Raw genomic sequence first — 20,570 nt, 5'->3', positions numbered from 1 at the left:
AACACAGCAGGCCAAGCAGCATCTCAGGAGCTCCTGAGATGCTGCTTGGCCTGCTGTGTTCATCCAGCCTCACATTTTATTATCTTGGAATTCTCCAGCATCTGCAGTTCCCATTATCTCTGGTATTACAGCCAGATGTCTTTCCTGTGGCTAACACTCTCTGTTTATTTGGGCGAGGGACTGGCACTTCTATTTACTGTGTTGTCTGCCGCATTGACTGGTTGCATTGCACTGTGCAAAGTTACTTACAAAGAATTAATCATGTGGAAAGGATATTTAAAGGCCAGTTAAATTTCACAAATTATAATCCTTCCATGAGTTACTGCCTTAGAAGGAGAAGTGAATGACCAATTGAATGCAGCCACCTCCACTGTGCTGTTTGTACTAAGTGTTCATATTGCAGCTGAAATATATTGATGTGGGAAGAGTTGCCATAATTTCTCATGTATCCTGTACCGATTGTTGGAAGAGCAACAATGATGGCAAGTTAGAACATAGAACAATACAGCGCAGAACAAGCTTTTCGGTCCTCGATGTTGCACCGACCTGTGAACTAATCTGAGCCCATCCCCCTACACTATCCTATCATCATCCATATGCTTATCCAAGGACTGTTTAAATGCCCCTAACGTGGCTGAATTCACTACATTGGCAGGCAGGGCGTTCCACGCCCTTACCACTCTCTGAGTAAAGAAAGTTGACTGATGATGATGCAGATCCTTAAAAGGAAAGATGATTATTATCAAAAAAAGTGAATTTCAAAAGCTAAAGGGACTTTGAAATGGTTGTGATTAATTTTTTTTTCTGATTGCTTGCAAACAGATCGATTCAGACTAGACCTGGTGTAATTCAAAGCTGTTCAGCATGGAAGCAGAGTTCTCATTCATATTGCCTCAGCAGCAGGGTCCAGCAACAACAAGTGCATTCGTGGGCTGCTGTCTCCCAACCAACCTGGAGTGGGGCTCCGGAGGTGGTTGACCTTACCCTTGATGAAGATGCTAGACGCAGATACTTGCTGTGAGCAATTAGGTGTGCTGTCTTTGTTCAGTGGTGCAAGATGAGGAAGAATGGAGGGGAAAAAATTGCTTGATATCTCCTTTCTAATGTTCACAAAGATTTGAAAAGTTGTTATTTTGCTTTTTTCATTGAGTGAAGTTATTGTATTTTTGAGCATCCAGTACTATCCAAAAAGGTATGTTTCACATTTGTCAATACGTCAACATTATGGGACCCATACTGGGAGATTGACTATTTATAGGTGGCTGTATTTCTAAAATAGTTTGTATTTTATATAGACCCAGATTATTTGGTAGATTTCAGAATTCACATTAGGCGTATCTAATTCAGATTTAGATGTTCTTGTGCCCAGAGTTAATGTGACATTTAAGTACTGGATCTAAATCCATTATAAATTTTAACAGCAATGAAGTAGTTAACTATGACTTTCTCCCCATTTTGATTAAATCTAACAGTTAGTTCAGCAAAAAAAATTTATTTCAGATTAACAACAAGTCTTCTGTGATGAGGCAAAGTGACACGACTTATGAGCTTGCATATGTAGTGCTGACTCTCTAATTAAAATACGTGCCATTATTTCAGTCGAAGAAGATTTGGCCTATAATTCTGATTGAGACCCTTAGTAATGCACAGCCACAAAGTAAAGTGTAAAGTCATTCATTATCTTAATCTATCAGTGAATCTAAGTTTTCTTAGTGGCTTAACCCGTGCTTCAGTTGTCCTAAATGTTTGATTAATCAATCATATAAAGTTTGACCAGTTACTGAGTAAAAGTAATTGTGTCTGCCTGTCCTAATCTTAATTTGAATTAATTTTCAACAGCTCTCACTTGATCTTAATAATCTGTTTCTCAGCTGCTGTCGGGAGCTCTGCAATTAAAATTGCAATATGCTAAAATGAATTGTAAAGAATTTGTAAGCAAAAGAGTGTTTTTCATCCTTACATAGCATTGCTTTGAATTATTATCTTGGTATAATAAATTGCTGAAATAATATCAGATAAATGTAGTTATAATAAATAGCTCTCCCCATTGAAAACTGTTTAAATAGTAGAATAAACAAATAAGAAATGATCACCTGAGATTCTTGTTTAAATCTCTTACTTGATAGGAACATGTTATAGATAGGACTAAAAGGAAACCGTTACTCCCAAGCTCCCACTGAGGTTCATTCTGATCTGTAATTGGAAGAAATCATTTGCAAAATAGTTTTTCCAAGGATTGGAACAACCAGGAGTGCATAGTTCTGAAAACTGTGTTCCCATCATGTTTTCTACCCAAGGGAATTTGAAGCACCAGTAGTAACGTACTGAATGCTGCATTAACTTTGTGACTTATTTTACCCTTAGGCATTTTTGATCATTTTAGTTTCAAGATTGCCTGGTTGCCATTCATGATGGCCTAAAATTAATTGCATAAAATCTTGCAAGAAACTTAATGCATGACACTAATAGTTGTGCAACAAAATATATTTAATAAGCACTTGCTTTACCTGTTATGCTCAGATTTGTTTTATTTGGTGATGTGTACCAAGACAAAAGGGTAGCTCACTGGGTAATTGCATAACTGTACTGGTTCAAAGGGATCAGGATATTCTCAGGTTTATGCTCTTTGCTGACTTCACTTTGACCGCCTGCCCATGATCTGTGCTAGAAATTTAAACATGAAGATGGAATTGAGATTGTATGTAATGCTTCCCTGTGTTTGAAAAGGTACAGACCGGGTGAATCATAGAATCTTGCAAAGAAGTCATTCGGTGCATTGTTCCAGTCCTGGGACCATCTAATTAGCCCTTCAGCTTGTTTTTCCACCCCACAGCCATGCAAGTTGAATGTAAAGAATGGCCAACAGAGAAAAGTGCTGGAAGGAAGGCGGGGCTTAGGATCTGTCCTATACCTTCCATGCCTTTAAAAAACTGTGTTATCCATGCGGCTATGTTTGTAACTGTGGTAAATTTATTTATAAAGCTGCTGAAAGTGTGCCCTGCAAATTAAGCCAGTGCTAAGTGTTTCAGCAGCCTTCAACTGCAGATCAAAGACTTGTTCATTTTACCAACAAACATGTCAGATGAACTGGCATTCCATCTTGAAGAGTACTGAACGATTACCAGGACTGAATTCCTGGAGACTTTATGTGGAAATGTGCCTTTTTGGTTACCAGATGTAAACGATCATTCTTAGAGGTCACTAAAACCTGGTTTGTATGGTAATAGTGTTTGAGTTTTGATTTAATTTGTGTTGGTCAAGGTCTTCATGCTTTCTTCCAAAACATTTAGTATTCAAAGTTTTGTGCGTTTATGTATAAGTGATAACAGATTTTTGTTTTGTTCCTGAGTCCCTTCAGCTAGTATCTAATGTTAATTATACTAGGTTGTTTTAATTGGGACAGGTTAGGGCGTATTCGAATTTTAGTGCAGTATCCTTAGTAGTTTGAAAGTTATTAAAGGACAAGCTGACGCTCTGCTTTTGACAGTTGCACTTTCTGTCTCAAGAAGTTGCTGTGAGTTGTTGGCAGGCCAAAGTAGACTGTTGCCTGCAGGTTACTACACATGTAACACATGTGGCAAAGAAAAGCAAAGGACCCGCCTCTTTCAAATTAAAGACAATATATTCACCTGTTATTGCAAAAATGTAAATTTTTGCTTGTTGATTTTTGATGTTAATAAGGTCAAAAGAAGGCATTTTATATACAAGGTATACAACCTCAGATACATGTCAGGTTTAAAAAGCAAAACTGTCCAATGCCTTTGCAGCTTAGTTGGTAATTGTGAGGATAACTTTACTATTTGTCAAGATTTTCTTGGGCTCATGTGACTATCACATGACCAGAGCTAAACTAGCATTCTACCTAATTTGAACAAAAATCTTAACTGCACAATGTAATCTGAACCAACTTTATACGGTGGTCCCTTCTTTAAACAGCAGTGATAGCCTAGTTTTATATACCTATTGCATAACACTGAGCAATAATGGATGACTCCACCTGAAAGGGTTAGTGACCAGTAGGTGCGATCATATGTAGCAATTAATAATGCTGTTTCTACAGAGAAATGGTTTTTAAAAAAATTAATTGGATCTCAGTACTGCTATTTTAGGGAGAATAGCATCACTGCATTGCACAGTAGGTTTGCTGAGTCACTACTTGCCCATGCATTGTCGTTGTTATATAAATTTGCATAGGTTTTCAGTTGTCAAATTCATTTCTAAAAGATTTTATTAGCTTTTCACCTATTTTTGTAATTTTGCATTGTGTGTTTCACCTCAGAGAAAGAGAAATAGTCATTGCTTGAATCTTTGGGAACGGTAAAAGAAATAAAACCTGGAGTGAAGGATGTATTTATTGCACAGCCTAGGTCTTTCCAAACAGGACAGTTTTCATTAATGTTGGTATGCTTGCCACTAGAGAGGAACTTCTAGTTCAATAGCTGGAGAGAAAGTGTCTCTATTCATTTCAGCAAAAAGTGGTGGTGTGTTCCAGTCGTGCAGATGCTGTTAAAACAAGTTGTTACATTAAGCTGTGCTTGACATGCTCATTAATCCTCACCTATGAAGGGAATGCTGGTTTGTCAGAATGGTAGTAAGCAGCCATGGATCCTTCTGTGTTTCACTGTTTTGCATTCTGCCTTAATCCAAGTTGTGGCAAAATGCAATTCTATTTGAAGTTTAACATGGGATACTGAATTATTATTTAAACAAGTATTATATCTGAATTAAATGAGTCTAAACTAGATCCCTACATTATCCTTCACCTACGGTGTTTCCACTTCCCCTTACTAAATGACATTTAGTAAGCTGCAGATCAGTATCCAAACAGTTTGTTTTAAATCTTTTTTCTGCAAAAATGTAATTTTTCTAAAGTAAAATGTGGACCATTATCGCTAACATTTTTTTGTGGTTTTTAGTGCACGTATTTCACAGATTTTGGGAATTCCTATTTATTGATTTCCATTCTGTCTTGCTGTATGTGTGTATCAGCAATGTTCAATGAATATCCTATGATAAATAAGTGACCACAATCAGCATATAACAGCTGAACATTCTTAGAAACTGTTTGCATCAATGTCTTGGCACTTAATGCTTTAGAAACCTGAAAGCTCGTATTGGGCAGTATGCATTTATTATGTAACAAAGTGTGGAGCTGGATGAACACAGCAGGCCAAGCAGCATCTCAGGAGCACAAAAGCTGACATTTCGGGCCTAGACCCTTCATCGTCATCTCTGAATGTCAGCTTTTGTGCTCCTGAGATGCTGCTTGGCCTGCTGTGTTCATCCAGCTCCACACTTTGTTATCTTGGATTCTCCAGCATCTGCAGTTCCCGTTATCACTGCATGTATTATGTGTTGCTTTCCTCATTAGTGAAATCTGGGGAAATTGCAATGCATCACTGCAGTTCAATTCAATGGGTCTTTTAAGATATCTATTGTCCTGTTGTGACGTTTTGCTGATGTTTTTGTTTAAACTGAGAATGGTTTATGTACTTGATGTTCCCGGCAAATGTTGTACTCCTGAGTTTTTCTAATCGAGGACTGAGCAGTGACTTAAGTATAATGGGAGGACAGTTGAGGACATCCCTTCAGCTGATTGTTCCAACTTGTGATGCAGTGTGAATCACATGCCTTATTTTTCAATGTATGGCCCAATAGAGAATTCTTTACTGATTTGGGAAGCAATGGAAAGAATCAAAAAATAAATGGTAGATTTAACTGGCCGAGACTGAATGAGCAGTAAAGGTAGCCTCTGCCCATTTGGTATTGGAGTTCAGTCAGATAAAGCAGATAAATTTTTTTTTCCTTCAGATTAATCTTCTTAACCTTCATCTTTCCAGTTACAAAGGGTTTTGGGTAAGTGTGCAACGCAGTGTGAGATTCAGCCAAGCACATCAGGCATTGTCTTGTTTTGATTCTAGCCCTTTCTGAGTAAAGTGACCTGAACATATTTGGATGTGGGAACATTGAAATTAATCTTAACGTTTTGCAGCAGTTATGGTGTGCCAAAACTAAGGGGCTTGGTTGTTATCATCTCTGAATTATTATGCAGCGATCCATGTGGAAAGTTGTATGTATATAAATGCCAGATGAAAAACAAGATTAGGTTTGGTTATGATGTCCTCATAGTAAAATATTATGACTACATTTGTTGGCTAAGATTATATTTGAAGAATATCCACTTATATGATGGATTGTGGGGCTCACTAATGTCCATGGGGATATACCCAAACATGATTCGGAACCTGAAGGGAGTACATTGGGAAAGAGGGAGAAGAAGCTGTTGCGTAGATCATAGTTATGGCTAAAAGAGGACTGCCTTGAGATGATGAACTCTAAGTAGCCTTGCTCAGCACAGAAGAGTCATATGATTCATGTTGGAACTTGTCTGGTTGGAGGAAATTCAACAATCATTAAAAACAAAGTGGGGACTGGATAAAGTGGGTGTAATCAAATGTTATCAAAAGAAGCAACTAAAGAAGGAATTTGCTTATCTGCTCGTTAGAGGAATTACAGTGCAGCATTTCACCTTGTAACAAATCAGGGTTCCAGTACATAACAGACTGAAGCACACGTAGTCACCACCACAACCACTACTGTTTAAATGTGGTCACCAAGCAAGATGAGAGTTAGTTTGTATTTCCATTTTGTATCTTTTGTTTGACATTTTATTTCATTTTTCTGTTAAATTCTTTTGTGTGGGAAAGAAATAAATGTTATATTCTACTGTTAACCGGTGCCCACGATGTTAACAGCAAGAACAAAAAGAATTGAGGCATTGTATTGCTTGTAAGTCTCATTAAAGCATAAAAATTGTATAGAATTATTATAGGGGTTTTATGCACAGTATAAGGGAGCAATTCTAAATAATCCTCAGTATGTAAATTTTAGATCTGGTGAGATTGCACTAATTATGGACTTTGTTTTTCCCCTCTCAGTATTGATTTTGTTTTGGAAAAATGTAAATACTGTTTGTGCTGCCTTGTATGGAGCTGTGGTGGCAGTGTATAGATTTTTAACTGTTATGCAGTGATTATAAGAAATAGAAAAACTGAGACAGGAGAATAAAAATTTAACTTTTAAACATTATTGTTGAAAGTTGACTTTTTTTCTAAAGAGTTGATTATTCTGTTTTAGTTGCTTTTGGTAGTTATCAAATATCATCCATGTGCTTTTAAATGTTGTGTTTTCACAATGACTCCTTAAAATATTAAGTGCTCCTCGAAACGGCGCTGTTGAGTTTTCAGTCTGATTTCGGGTATCAAAATTGTAATGGAATCAACATATGTGAAAGAAACAAAATATCTTTAATTCTGAAATTAATCTGCTGAATGTGGGTGTCACCTTCAAGGATAAGATTTGTTGCCCATTTATAATTCCCCTTGAACTGAGTGAATCAGCAGGGAATTTTTAGCAAGCAATTAAAAGTCAGCCACGTTGTTGTGGATCTGGAGTCACATGTAGGCCAGACCATGTAAGGATGGCAGATTTCTTGCCCTTAAGGGTTTTAGCGAGCCAGGTGAGTTTTTACAACAATTGATAGTTTAATGGTCACTATAAATGAAACTAGCTTTGAATTGCAGATTGATTAATTCATCTGCCTCCAGCACATGGACTGCAGTGGTTCAAAAAGGCAGCTCACCCGCTCCTTCTCCAGGGCAATTAGGGACAGGCAATAATGACCACACCCCATGAGTGAATAAGACCAATGTCTGAATTAATAATTTGGTAGATACTTTTTAAAAAGAAGTTTCTGAAAAGCTGTGGAAGTATTGAAATGCGCAACAAGTTTACCAGTGTCTGATAAAAGGGTTAATGCTTTGAGTGTACACACTTGTTTTTTTTAAAGAAATGCTGTTGATCTGAACCTTTGGTGCCTTTCAGGAAGTACTGAGGGCTTTTTTTCTTGGCTGTCTTCAGTGTTCAACACTCAAGACATTCCTGAAGCAATTATCCTTTGAAAAACTGTGCCTTACACATCTGTAATTTCCTCAACTATTTTCCTACTCCGAGGTGACCACCATTTGAGTTTTGCCAAAGTCTCCTATTTAATTCCATTATCTATTTTTAATACTCTTCCAAGTTCACTGCATAGCAGTAATTTTTCTCAACAGTTTAGGACTGATTGTACTGTTGGAATTATGTCCTTTTTCCTCACTAAAAACAGATACGAAGTAGTCATTTATAAGTCTCATTTCCTTGTTATCCATTACAGTCTCACCTGCATGTCTGATCAGATCTCATTCCTCTTTATATCTCACTTTCTCTTAACATATTTGTTAAAATCTTTGCTGTTAACTTTATCTCTTGCAAAGGTCTTTCCCTATGGTGGGGGAGCTCAAAACTAGGAAGTATATTTTTAAGGCAAGAGAAGAAAGATTTAAAAAGTGCATGGACAATTTTTTTTTAAACAGAGTGGTTCACATGCGTAATGAACTGCCGGAGAGAGTGGTAGATGCAAGTACAATAGTAAGGTCATCAATAGGAAAGGTTTGGAGGGATATGGGCCAAACACAGGTAGGTGTGACAAGTTTAGTTTGAGACCATGATCGGTGTGGACTGGTTGGACCAAAGGGTCTGTTTCTATGCTGTTTGACTCTGTGACTGCAGAGTGCATAGATTTAAGGTGAGAGGTGAAAGGTTTAAAAGGGATATGAGAGCCAACGTTTTCATGCAGAGATTGGTGACTGTATGGAACACACTGCCAGAGGAGTTGGTGGAGGCGGATGCAGTTTCAACTTGTAAAAGCATTCTGGATGCATACATGGATAGGAAGTGTTGAAATGGATATGAGCCAAATACTGGCAAATGAGGCTAGATCAGTTTAGGATATCTGGTCAGCATGGACAAGTTGGATTGAAGGATATGTTTCCATGCTTTATAATTCTGTCTATAACTCTCTAAACAGCTTTTCGCGTAAATAATACAGAAATTGATTTTGTACATCATCCTTAAAGGATGGAAACAAACTAACTGTTCAACCATGAGAACCTTTTCCCTTGTGGTAACCGTTGACACCCAAATATTTAGCAAAAGTCCTGGACAGCAATCAAGAGAAGCAGAAAGTGACTACTTTTGCCTCCTCGCAAATGAGACCAGTTGTGGTGCACAACAGTGACATCCTATTTTTGTCAACATACACCAAAGTGTTATTTGTTACCAGTCACTTAGACGAATAAAGATACTAAGAGATACGTCTCAATGTAATGTCACTGTGAAGCCATATCTCATTACTGTAGTGCTAATGTTCTCTCAAATCTGACCTTATTGTAAGGCCTCTCAAAGATAGGCCCCTCAAAGATGTTAGGATGGTTCATATATTTCAACATGCAGTATAAATTTTCCAGCTTGACAAGAGGGAAGATTCCAATTCAGCCCTGAAAGGTCAGGGTGCTTCAGTGATTATGTAATTTAAGCCACGGAAGATGATCTGGATGCTATGTCAGGCTGAGTGAATAGCTGCGGCTCCTTTTCCATGATGGTAACGTCAGTGGTTCATACTTTATAGATATGTATTTCTGAAATCAAAGAACGGTTTTAGAGTGTCTGGGAGCCATTTTATATCTCACCATAGTGGATAAGGTAGTCAAGAAAGCATATGGCATTGCTTCCCTTCATTGGTCAGTCAATAGTATAAAAAGTGGCAAGTCTTGTTGCAACTGTGTATAGAATTTTAGATAGATCGCATTTGGAATATTGCATACAGTTCAGGTCACCACACTACCAAAAGGATGCGGAAACTTTGGAAAGCGTAAAGAAAAGGTATACAAGTTTGTTGTCTGGTTTGGAGTGTATTTACAATCAACACAGATTGGACAAATGTGGTTTGTTTTCTCTTAACGTTGGAGGCTGAAGAGCAACCTGTTACAAGTTTAAAAATTGAGAGACCTGGATAATCAGAGTCATTTTCCCATGGTAGAAATGTCAATTACTAGGGGACAAGGGGATGAATTTAACTGTGATGTGAGAAAGAAGCTTTTTTACACAGAGGATGGTTGGTGATGGTCTAGTTAATCCAGAGACCTGTGTAATGTTCAAGGGAACCTGAGTTCAAATCTTGCCATGGCAGATGAATTTGAATTCAATTTTTTAAAAAATCTAGAATTTAGAGTCTAATGATTACCATGAATCTATCATCAATTGTCGGAAAACCCATCTGGTTTACTAATGTCCTTTAGGGAAGGATACTGCCAACCTTACCTGGTCTGACCTACTCGTGACTCCTGACCCACAGCAATGAGGTTGTTTGTTAACTACATTCTGGGCAATTAGGGTGGGCAATAACTGCTGGCCAGTGACACTGACTTCTGTGAATGAATAAAACAAAAAAAGGGGTCTGGAATGCACTGCCAGGAGAGGTGGTAGAAGCAAAAACAATAATACTGTTTAAGAGGTATCTTGACTGATACGTGAATAGGCAGGAATAGAGGGATATGGACCGTTTAGAGGCAAAAGGTTTTCAGTTTAGGAAGGTGTCATGTATTGGTACAGTCTAGGTAGGCTAAAGAGTCTGTACCTGTGCCGTATTGTTCAGAGTGTATATTCTTTTGTTGTAGGCCTGGACAGTGAAACCTGGCCCATCATTGTCCCGGTGAATTTATGATAATACAGGAAATTTACATCAGAATTGCTCAGTTGAATCCCTTACTGAATTTTCCAGAGTCGAGTGGAGGGACAACGTAATTTCGGTGAACATAATTGCTCATATCTGCACTGATGCTTGCAAATCACATTTGCAGTATTCTCAGAGAGTCAATGCAGCACAGTTGGGAGGCTGTTGAGCCATCACATTCATGCCACTTTTGGACCCTGGAGGTTTAAGTCCTATCATTCAAACTTCTAATTTCATCAAATGCCATATAACAAAGATGGGCTTGTGCAGCTCCACCAAGAAAATGGAACTTCTTTGTGTAATGATCTCAGCTGTTGGTAATACAGGACAAGTCAAATTCCAGAGTAAAACCGTATTTGTATACAATTGACAATTTGGGAAGATCTTATTGTAAACAGCAAAGTCAAACAATAAGCTTGGATTCGATCCCAGTGAAGACCATACCAATTTGAATTTCTTATTCAACTGACAAGGTCACAAGTGTGTCTGTTTGGCTAATTTCTGCACATTCACCAGATGTGATTCTCTGCAATATCTCTCCCTGAGACACAGAGCCAGAGCAAGAAACAGTCTCTAAAGTGAGGTGAAATTGGAACAAACAGCCTAGGATTGCAGCACGGGGAAGCGATGGAACATAGTTTGAGGGTGAGCTTTCAATGGGTAGAACACTACAGTGCAGTACAGGCCTTTGGCCTTCGATGTTGCGCAGACCTGTGAAACCAAACTGAAGCCCATCTAACCTACACTATTCCGTTATTATCCATATGTTTATCCAATGACCATTTAGATGCCCTTAAACTTGGCGAGTCTACTACTGTTGCAGGCAAGGAATTCCACGCTCTTACTACTCTGAGTAAAGAACCTACTTCTGACATCTGTCCTATATCTATCACACCTCAATTTAAAGCTATGTCCCCTCGTGCTAGCCATCTCCATTGGAGGAAAAAGGCCCTCACTGTCCACCCTATCTGGTGGGAGAGGGACTTCTCTCAAAGGGTTATGAATTTGTGAAATTCCCTGGCAAGTGAAGCAGTTGAGGCTACATTTTGAATGTTTTTAAGGTAAAGATAGATTTGTGAACAGTAAAGGAATTAAGGGCTATGGTGTCCAGGCAGATAAGTGGAGCTGAGTCCATGAAAAGATCAGCCGTGATCTTTTTGAATGATGGAGCAGGCTCGATGAGCTAGATGGCTCACACCTGCTCCTACTTCTTATGAGTGACACTTAGCAGAACTAGGCCACTCAATGAGATCATGGCTATTCTGATAAACCTCAATTCCCTGATCCTGGCTTTTTCCCATAGCCATTGATTCCATTGCTGATTTTATTCACCCTGATGACCCAGCCTCAAACATTTCATTTTAGATTTTGTTTGAGGCGGTAATTGGTGAGATTCTTAAAATTATTTGAACTTTATTATAGTTCTCTATCAAGGAAAAGAGTAATATATAAGAAATTGGTGAATGCTAGTCACTGTGGAGACCTTTCCGAAATTTTGGAGAGCCATGAGGAAAAGGGATGGCCACAAAAGTGAGATTTGTCCCAGGCCCTGCAGCTTCCTCAGGATACCTCTGCCTACAGTCTAACTTATGTTTCTCGTTGAACCCTGGGGAAACAAAAGCCATTTCTAGCTACTTTTAAACTGAAAAATAGTACATCTGGTATGAATTTTTGCTTCTGAACTGACCCAGCTTATAGCCTCTGGCCTCATTTCCATGGGTCATATGATGAAAATTTGGTCAACACTTCAAAAATTGTTTCACCCAGGGTAGCTTCTCTTGTCAAATAAATGCAAAGAACTGTGGGCGTTAAAAACCTGAAACAAAAACTGTGCTAAAGAAACTCAGCAAGTCTGTCAGCAACTGTTGAGAGGAAATCATGAGGGACATAGATAAGGTAAATGATTAGGGTACAGATAGAGTTAATGGTACATGTCTTTTTCTTGATGGTGGGGGAATTCAAAACTAGGGGTTATATTTTTAAGGTGAGAGGTGAAATATTTAAAAAGCACGAGAGGCATTTTTGTTTTCAGAATGGTTTGTATGTGGAATGTACCCTGAGAGAAAGTGGTAGATGCAGGTACAATTACAATGTTTAAAAGACATTTAGATAAATTTATGAATAGGAAAGGTTTGGATGGAGAGAGAGATAATGGGAAATGCAGACGCTGGAGAATTCAAGATAACAAAGTATGGAGCTGGATGAACACAGCAGGCCAAGCAGCATCTCAGGAGCACCTGAGATGCTGCTTGGCCTGCTGTGTTCATCCAGCTCCATACTTCGTTATCTAAGGTTTGGATGGATATGGACCAAGTGCAGGCGGTGGGGGGCGGTGTGAGTTTATTTTGGGAACATGATTGGTGTGGACTGATTGGACTGTTACCATATTGTATGACTCTGTTTTTCACAATTAATGTTTTGAGTCTTGTGACCTGATGTCAAACTGACAGTAGCAGGGCAACAGTAGTTCTTATACTAATGACAGGGTGAGGGGTGGCATTGGGAGTAAAAAAGAAAATAGAAATGGACATACAGAGAGTAAAAAGGCAGTAGCAAACAGAGAATTGATAAGCTAAGAGATAAATACTAACCAATGAGAAGTATGAGTAGTAGAAAATGGGTCAGTTGCACAGAAAATGTGCCATGCAGTGCAGGTCATGGAGGTGTGGGGGAAGGTTAACTGATATGGAGGGCAGTCACATTTTGAGATTGAGTTCTGAAGGCTGTGAGGTGCCGAGTGAAAGATGGGATGTTCCTCCAGCTTGTGTTGAGTCTCACTGGAACACTGCAATAGGCCTATTGCACAAATGTTGGCATGGGAACACAGCGGTGTGTTGAAGTCAGAGGCAACAGAGAGCTTGGGGTCATTTTTACATTCTGAACATAGGTGATGCACAAAACAGTCACTCAGCCTCTGTCTCTCCAGTGTGGTAGAGACTGCATTGTGAGCAGTGAATACAGTGGACTAGATTGAATGAAGAGCAGGTAAATAGCTGCTTCACCAGGAAGGTCTGAGGGGCCTTGAATGGTGAGGAGGGAAGAACTAAACTGGCAACACCTGCAATTGAATGGGAAAATACTCTGTGTGGGGAAGTGTTGGGAGTGGAGGAGGAGTGGATCAGTGTCCTGGAGGGATTAGTCCCTGGGAATGTTGACAGGGGAGGGGTGGGGAATACTTATCTGGTGGCAGAATCTCATTGGAGGTGGTGCCTTGTGATCCTTTGGAAGGGTCACTGGATTCAAAACTTTTAACTCTTGCTTTTCTTTCAACGGGTGCTGCCGGTCCTGCTGAGTTTCTATAGCACTCTGTTTGAGCTACTTCAGTAACCATAAGTGAAGGTTGACATGCTGTTCCTGAAACCTTCGGATGGCATCATTGTGGCACTGCAGGAGGCCCAGAATGGACATGTCATCTAAGGAGTGGGAGGGGGTGTTGAAATGATTGGCAACTGGGAGGTGCAGTTTGTCGCCAACCGAGCATAGGCATTCCGCACAGCGGTCCCCAAGCCTCTGCTTGGTTTCCCTGATGTAGATGAAATTAAGGTTTGGGTGCAGGGTGTGTTGAAGTGGATGAACTATTCAAGCTCCTCCTGGGAGCATGAGGCGGCGCTGATACAGTCGCCAGAAGGCAACCACCTGGAAACCGCTATCTATTTCAAGCCGACTGACTCCCACAGCTACCTCGAATACACCTCCTCCCACCCACCTTCCTGCAAAAATGCCATCCCCTATTCCCAATTCCTTCACCGCCGCCGCATCTGCTCCCAGGGTGAGACATTCCACTCCCGCACATCTCAGATGTCCTTGTTTTTCAAGGACTGTAACTACCACCCTCTGGTCAAGAATGCCCTTGACCGTGTCTCCCGCATTCTCCGCAGCTCATCTGTCACACCCCCTCCCCACAATAATAACCAAAACAGAATCCCCCTCATCCCGATGTTTCACCCCACCAACCTCTGGATCCAACGCCTCATCCTCCGCACTTCCGCCATCTGCAGTCCGACCCCACCACCAAAGACATTTTTCCCTCCCCACCCTTATCTGCCTTCTGGAGAGACCGCTTTCTCCGTCACTCCCTTGTCCGCTCCTCACTCTCGTCCAGACCCACCACACCCGGCACTTCCCCTGCAACCTCAGGAAGTGCCGCACATGCCCCTACACCTCCCCCCTCACCCCCATCCCAGGCTCCAAGAAGACCTTCCACATCAGGCAGATATTCACCTGCACATCTGCTAATGTGGTATACTGTATCTGCTGTGGCCTCCTCTACATCGGGGAAACCAAGCAGAGGCTTGGGGACTGCTTTGTGGAACATCTGCGCTCGGTTCTCAACAAACGACTGCACCTCCCAGTCATGAACCATTTCAACTCCCCCTCCCATTCCTTAGACGACATGTCCATCCTCGGCCTCCTGCAGTGCCACAATGATGCCACCCGAAGGTTGCAGGAAGAGCATCTCATATTTCGCTTGGGAACCCTGCAGCCCAATGGTATTGATGCGGACTTCACTGACTTCAAAATCTCCCCTTCCCCCAACCGCATCCCAAAACCAGCCCAGCTTGTCCTTGCCTCCCTAACCTGTCCTTCCTCCCACTTCAGGCCCCACCCCCATCTCTTACCTACTAGCCTCATCCTGCCTCCTTGACTTGTCTGTCGTCCCTGGACTGACCTATCCCCTCCCTACCTCCCCACCTACACTCACTTTTACTGGTTCCATCCTCGTCTCTTTGACCGGTCTGTTGCTCCTCCACCTATCTTCTCCTTTATTCATCATCTATACACCTTCCCCGCTCTCCCTGTTTTTTTCAGAATCCCCTTCCCCATCCCATTTCTGAAGAAGGATCTAGGCCTGAAACACCAGCTTTCCTGCTCCTCTGTTGCTGCTTGGCCTGCTGTGTTCATCCAGCTCTATACCTGGTTATCTTATTTACTACTTCTTTTAGAACCCAGAGGTTACAGGGAAAAGGTGGGGTAGTGGTATTGTCGCTGGACTGGTAATCCAGAGACCTAGCTTAATATTTTGAGGACGTGTTCAAATCACACCTTGGTAGATTGTGAAATTTGAACTCAGTTAATAAATATAGAATTAGAGGAAAAAAAACTAGTTTGATGGTAACCTGAAAACCAATGTCAATCATTTTAAAATCCAATCTGGTTCGCTAATGTCCTTCAGGAAAGAAAAATCAACCACCCTTGCCTGGTCTGGCCTACATGTGACTTCAGATTCATGGCAATGTGGTTGACTCTTCACTGTCCTCTGAAATGGCCCAGTAAGCCACTCAGTTCCTGATTGTTGTCTCAACTGGCCAACAAGGGGCACAAGTAATTTGACTGGAAAGCGTCATAGTTCAGTTTGATTTCATTTCCACATTTTCGTGTTGATTTCACTGAATAATGATCAGCAATGACAACCCATTTCTATCGCCCTAGACCACTGGGCTTTGAGACCAAGTGTAATAGCAACTAAGTTTGCAATTATGTACTGCCTTTTAATGTTGTAAGTCACCCTAAAGGTACTTCACATGAACATAATCAAACATTTGGGATCAAGCCACTGGGATTTTGTCATAGAAGCTTTAAGGAGTATCTTAAAGAAGGCGGGAGAGAGGTTAAGAGAGAATTCCAGAGCTAGAATGTGGGCAACTGATGGAACAGGCCATCAATATAACATCCAAATTGCTGTGATAATATCAGTTAGCTCAGCGCATATAGACCTGAATCATCTGGACTTGTTTAACTGTACAATACATTCTGATGACACTTAGAAAATTGTTTTATTTGATTGTACCCATGTAATTATCAATTCAAACTCTCAGATTGTGAAATGCGTACAAGTGAAACGGAATTATTCTGAGCTGCATCTACAGGTGTAAGTAGAAGTCAGTTCCATTTTACTGTGGCCAGTCCTTTAAGTTTCTATTCAGTACATCATCAGACTGTCAGCAAGCAGTGCCCTGTCATTCTCTCCCACTTCCACGTGTTGTAACTGATGCCTCTCACAAAAGCAGGCAGACAGCTTATAGCTGAAGGTCATTGTTACATTTATTTTCACTACCCCTCCCCCAAAACTACTGGAGCTTACTAACTATAAATAGGTCCGCATCTCACTGCCATATGTGTGTCTCTTCTGACTTAAGCTTATCTCGGACAATGGGTCAAGTTACCAAAAGAAAGGCTTTGGGAAACAGGGTTCATTAAAGGATCTTTGCTCTTCTTTTTTATGAATTAGTTGTTGTTTACCTAAAGAAGAAAAATACTGCAGATGCTGGAAACGTCAGAAATACTCAGCAAGTGTGGCAGTGTCTGTAAATAGAGAAAAACAGTCAGTGCCCTTTCACTAGAACACAACCTTTCTTCAGAATAGTCCTGATTAAAAAGTCCTATCCCGAAATGATCATTTTTCTGTCCTCCACAGATGCCAAGAGATCTAAATCTGGTTGCTAACTTGCAAGGAATTGCTACTTGCTCAAAACAAGAGCTTCATCTAGTTCAGCCAGTGAGTAGTTTTCCTTGACACTGTACAACAAGCAGGCCCTTTAGACACTTACACTTAGGAGGATAAAACAGATGTGCATGTGGCTAGAAAGATGGTGTAAGTGGGATTCAGATTCCTGAGATTGGCACTCGGAAAGGTGGCATTTGTACAATCTGGATGGGCTACACCTGCACAGAGCTAGGACACGGTTCCACACTGGAATGTTTTGTTAGTGCTATTAGGGACGGTTTAAAGTATATTAGCAGGGCATGCGGAAACCAGCAAAGAGTATCAGAGAGGAAAACCAAAGTGCACAAAGAACAAGGAGAGATTGTTAGCACCAGAATAGATGGAAATAAACAGCAGGAGTCAGAACAAATGAAAAATTGAGACATTCTAAACCAGACGTTAGTGCATGTGTGTGAATGCACAGGTATTGAACAATAGATTGGTGAGTTACAGGCCCAGATTGCCTTGGGAGATTATGAAGATCTGGCTATAGTAGAGAATTGGCTCAATGAATAACAGCTCTGTTAACAAGGAACAATGATATATTTGGACTTTCAGAAGGCATTTGATAAGGTATCACACATGAGGCTACTTAAGATAAGAGCCCATGGTGTTGGGCTGATATATTAACCTGGATAGAGGATTGGCTAGCTAATAGAAGGCAGACAGTTGCGTTTAGGGGAGCATTTTCAGGATAGCAACCTCGCCCTGGAGATGTGCTACAGAGATTGGCACTGGAGCCACGTTATTTACAATATATATTAATGACTGAGATGAAGGCAGTAAATGTATGAAAGCCAAATTTGCAGGTGACACTAAAATAGGTGGGAAGGCAAGTGGTGAGGATGACACAATCTGCAAAGAAATATAGAGGCTGAGTGAATGGGTAAGTAGTTGGCAAATGGAATATAATGAAGGAAATTGTGAAGTTATGCATTTTCACAGGAAGAATAGAGGAGCTGAATGTTATTTAAATGATGAAAGACTGCAAAAGGTTATGGAGCAAAGGGATTTGTGAGTTTTCACCCATGAATCACAGAAAGCTAGCATCCAACTTCAGGTAATATGGAAAGACTTTTATTTCAAAGGTAATGGAATATAAAAGTTAGGGACATTCTTCTAAAACTATACAAGGCACTAGTCAGCTGGAAAACAGTACAATCCTAGTCCCCTTAGTGTGGGAAAGATATACTGGCATTGGAGGCAATCCAGACATGATTCACTCAGCTTAGACCTAGTATATAAGGACTGCCGAACGAGGAGAGGTTGAGCTTTAACTCATTTAAATTTAGAAGGTGGCCTTTTTGAATAGTTGGCCATTTAGCACACTTGTCTTCAATGCTCAGACCGTTGAGTACAGGAGTTGGGACGGCATGTTGAGGTTGTACAGGATGTTGATGAGGCCTCTTCTGGAGTACTGTGTCCAGTTCTGGTCACCCTGTTATAGGAAGGATATCATTAAGCTGGAGTGGGTTCAGAAGAGATTTACCAGGGTGTTGCTGGGACTGAAAGATTTGTGTTATAAGGATGGGCAAGATAAGATTGGGCTTTTTTCACTGGAGAAAAGGAGGTTGAGTGCTGACCTTAGTGAGATTTATAAAATAATGACGAGTATAGATAATGTGAATGGTAGGTGTCTTTTTGCTAGCGTGGAGCATTTTGAATCTTGGAGGCATATTTTTAAGGTGAGAGGAAAAAGATTTTAAAAAGACATCAGGCAATTTTTGTGTACAGGTAGTGGTTTGTGTGTGGAATGAACTTCTAGAGAAAGTGGTAATTGCGGGTACAATTACAATATTTAAACGACATTTTAGATGAGTACATGAATAAGAAATGTTTGGAGGCATTTGAGGCAAACGCACACAGGTGGGACTAGTTTAGTTTGGGGTTATGGTCAGCATGGACTGGTTAGACCAAAGGGTCTGTATCCATGCTGAATGACTCTGTGATACATTAGGCCCAATAGACTCCCTCTGTCGTATCATTCCATGATTCCAAAATCATCTGAGAATTTTTTTGACCAGTGTCTATGCCTCTGGTATCTGGAGACTTCCCTCAGATTGGATGCCCATCGCGTCTTTCCAATTTTCTCTCCTTTCGTTATAGGCATTCACTGGCAAAATGGCACCAGAAGTCAGTAATTATCACCCAAGTCATAGAGATCTACCACACAGGAAAAGGCCGTTTGGTCCATTGTGTTTGTTCCAGTCAAAAGCAGCCACTGAACTATTCTCATGCCATTTCCCAGAACTTGGCCCATAGTCTTGTACGCCTTGACCTGGCAAATGCACATCTCAATACGTTAAGTTACGAAAGTTTTGCCACCACCACGTTTACAGACAGTGAGTTCCAGATTCCCACCGCCTTCTATGTGAAAAAGTTTTTACTCACATCTCCTCTAGACATTTGGTCCCTTACCTTAAACCTGTGTCTCAGGTCATTCATCCCTCCATCAAGGGGAAGTTTCTTCTTGTCCATACCCCTCATAATTTTATACACTTTAATCATGCTCCCCGCTTAATCTGTTCTCCAAGGAAGACAACGCCAGTCTGTCCAATCTCTCTTCATAACTAAATCTCTCCAGTACAGGCTACATCCTGGTAAACATCTTCTGCACCCTCTTCAGTGCAATCACATCCGTCTTATAGTGTGGATTCCAAAACTGCACATAATTTAACTGTGGCCTAACGAGCATTTTATACAATTCCAGAATAACATCCCTGCTGTTAAAATCTCAGGTAATAAATAGAAGTATCCCATATACCTTAAACACTTAATCCACTTTTCTCGAGAAGATTTGTAGCTCGGGGTGTGATGAGGTTATAGACATGCTCACCGAGCTTGTGGGTTTGGTTGCTAATGTTTCGTCACTCTGCTAGGTAACACCGTCAGTGTATATAGAAAGACCACACATATGGACCAAATACTTACTTAGACTAGCAACCACGCCAACGCACACAAATGAAGCTGCATTAGGATATTATTTAAAACATAGAAAAGTACAGCACAGTACAGGCCCTTTGGCCCATGATGTTGTGCCGTGGAATAGTCCTAATCCAAAAATAAAATAACCTAACCTACATTCCCCTCAATTCACTGCTGTCCATGTGCATTCACTTTTCTCTCCATCTTCGGTCCGCCTCCCCCTCTCTCCCTATTTATTAAGTGACCAGCAGTCACTTAAATGTCACTAATGACTCCGCTTCCACGACTACCACTGGCAAACTATTCCATGCGCTCACAAATCTCTAGGTGAAGAACCTCCCTCTGACGTCTCCTCTATACCTTTCCCCTAACACCTTAAAACTATGACCCCTCATGGCAGTCTCTCCGGAAGGCAGACAAGGGTGGGGATGGAAAAATGTCTCGGGTGGTGGGGTCGGAGGGGTTGGGTGGTGCCTTCCGGAGAGACCACTCTCTCCGTGACTCCCTTGTTCGCTCCACACTGCCCTCCAACCCCACCACACCCGGCAT

General features: G+C 40.8%; 1 protein-coding gene across 2 annotated transcripts in view; it reads left to right on the top strand.

Annotated features, from left to right (window-relative positions):
- Positions 1–7,087, top strand: part of ark2n (arkadia (rnf111) N-terminal like PKA signaling regulator 2n) — a 113,882-nt gene extending 106,795 nt beyond the window's left edge. For both annotated transcript variants that reach the window (XM_048554110.2, XM_048554023.2), the window contains one exon: positions 823–7,087. In XM_048554110.2, coding sequence (XP_048410067.1) covers positions 823–1,021 — 199 coding nt within the window. In that variant the 3' untranslated portion in view covers positions 1,022–7,087. The remainder of the gene's footprint in view (positions 1–822) is intronic.
- Positions 7,088–20,570: the final 13,483 nt, after the last annotated feature.

This window comes from Stegostoma tigrinum, chromosome 1, assembly GCF_030684315.1.
Source record: "Stegostoma tigrinum isolate sSteTig4 chromosome 1, sSteTig4.hap1, whole genome shotgun sequence".
Classification (NCBI taxonomy): domain Eukaryota; kingdom Metazoa; phylum Chordata; class Chondrichthyes; order Orectolobiformes; family Stegostomatidae; genus Stegostoma; species Stegostoma tigrinum.
Note: the sequence above shows the minus strand (reverse complement) of the source record. Positions and strands in the feature narration are given on the sequence as shown.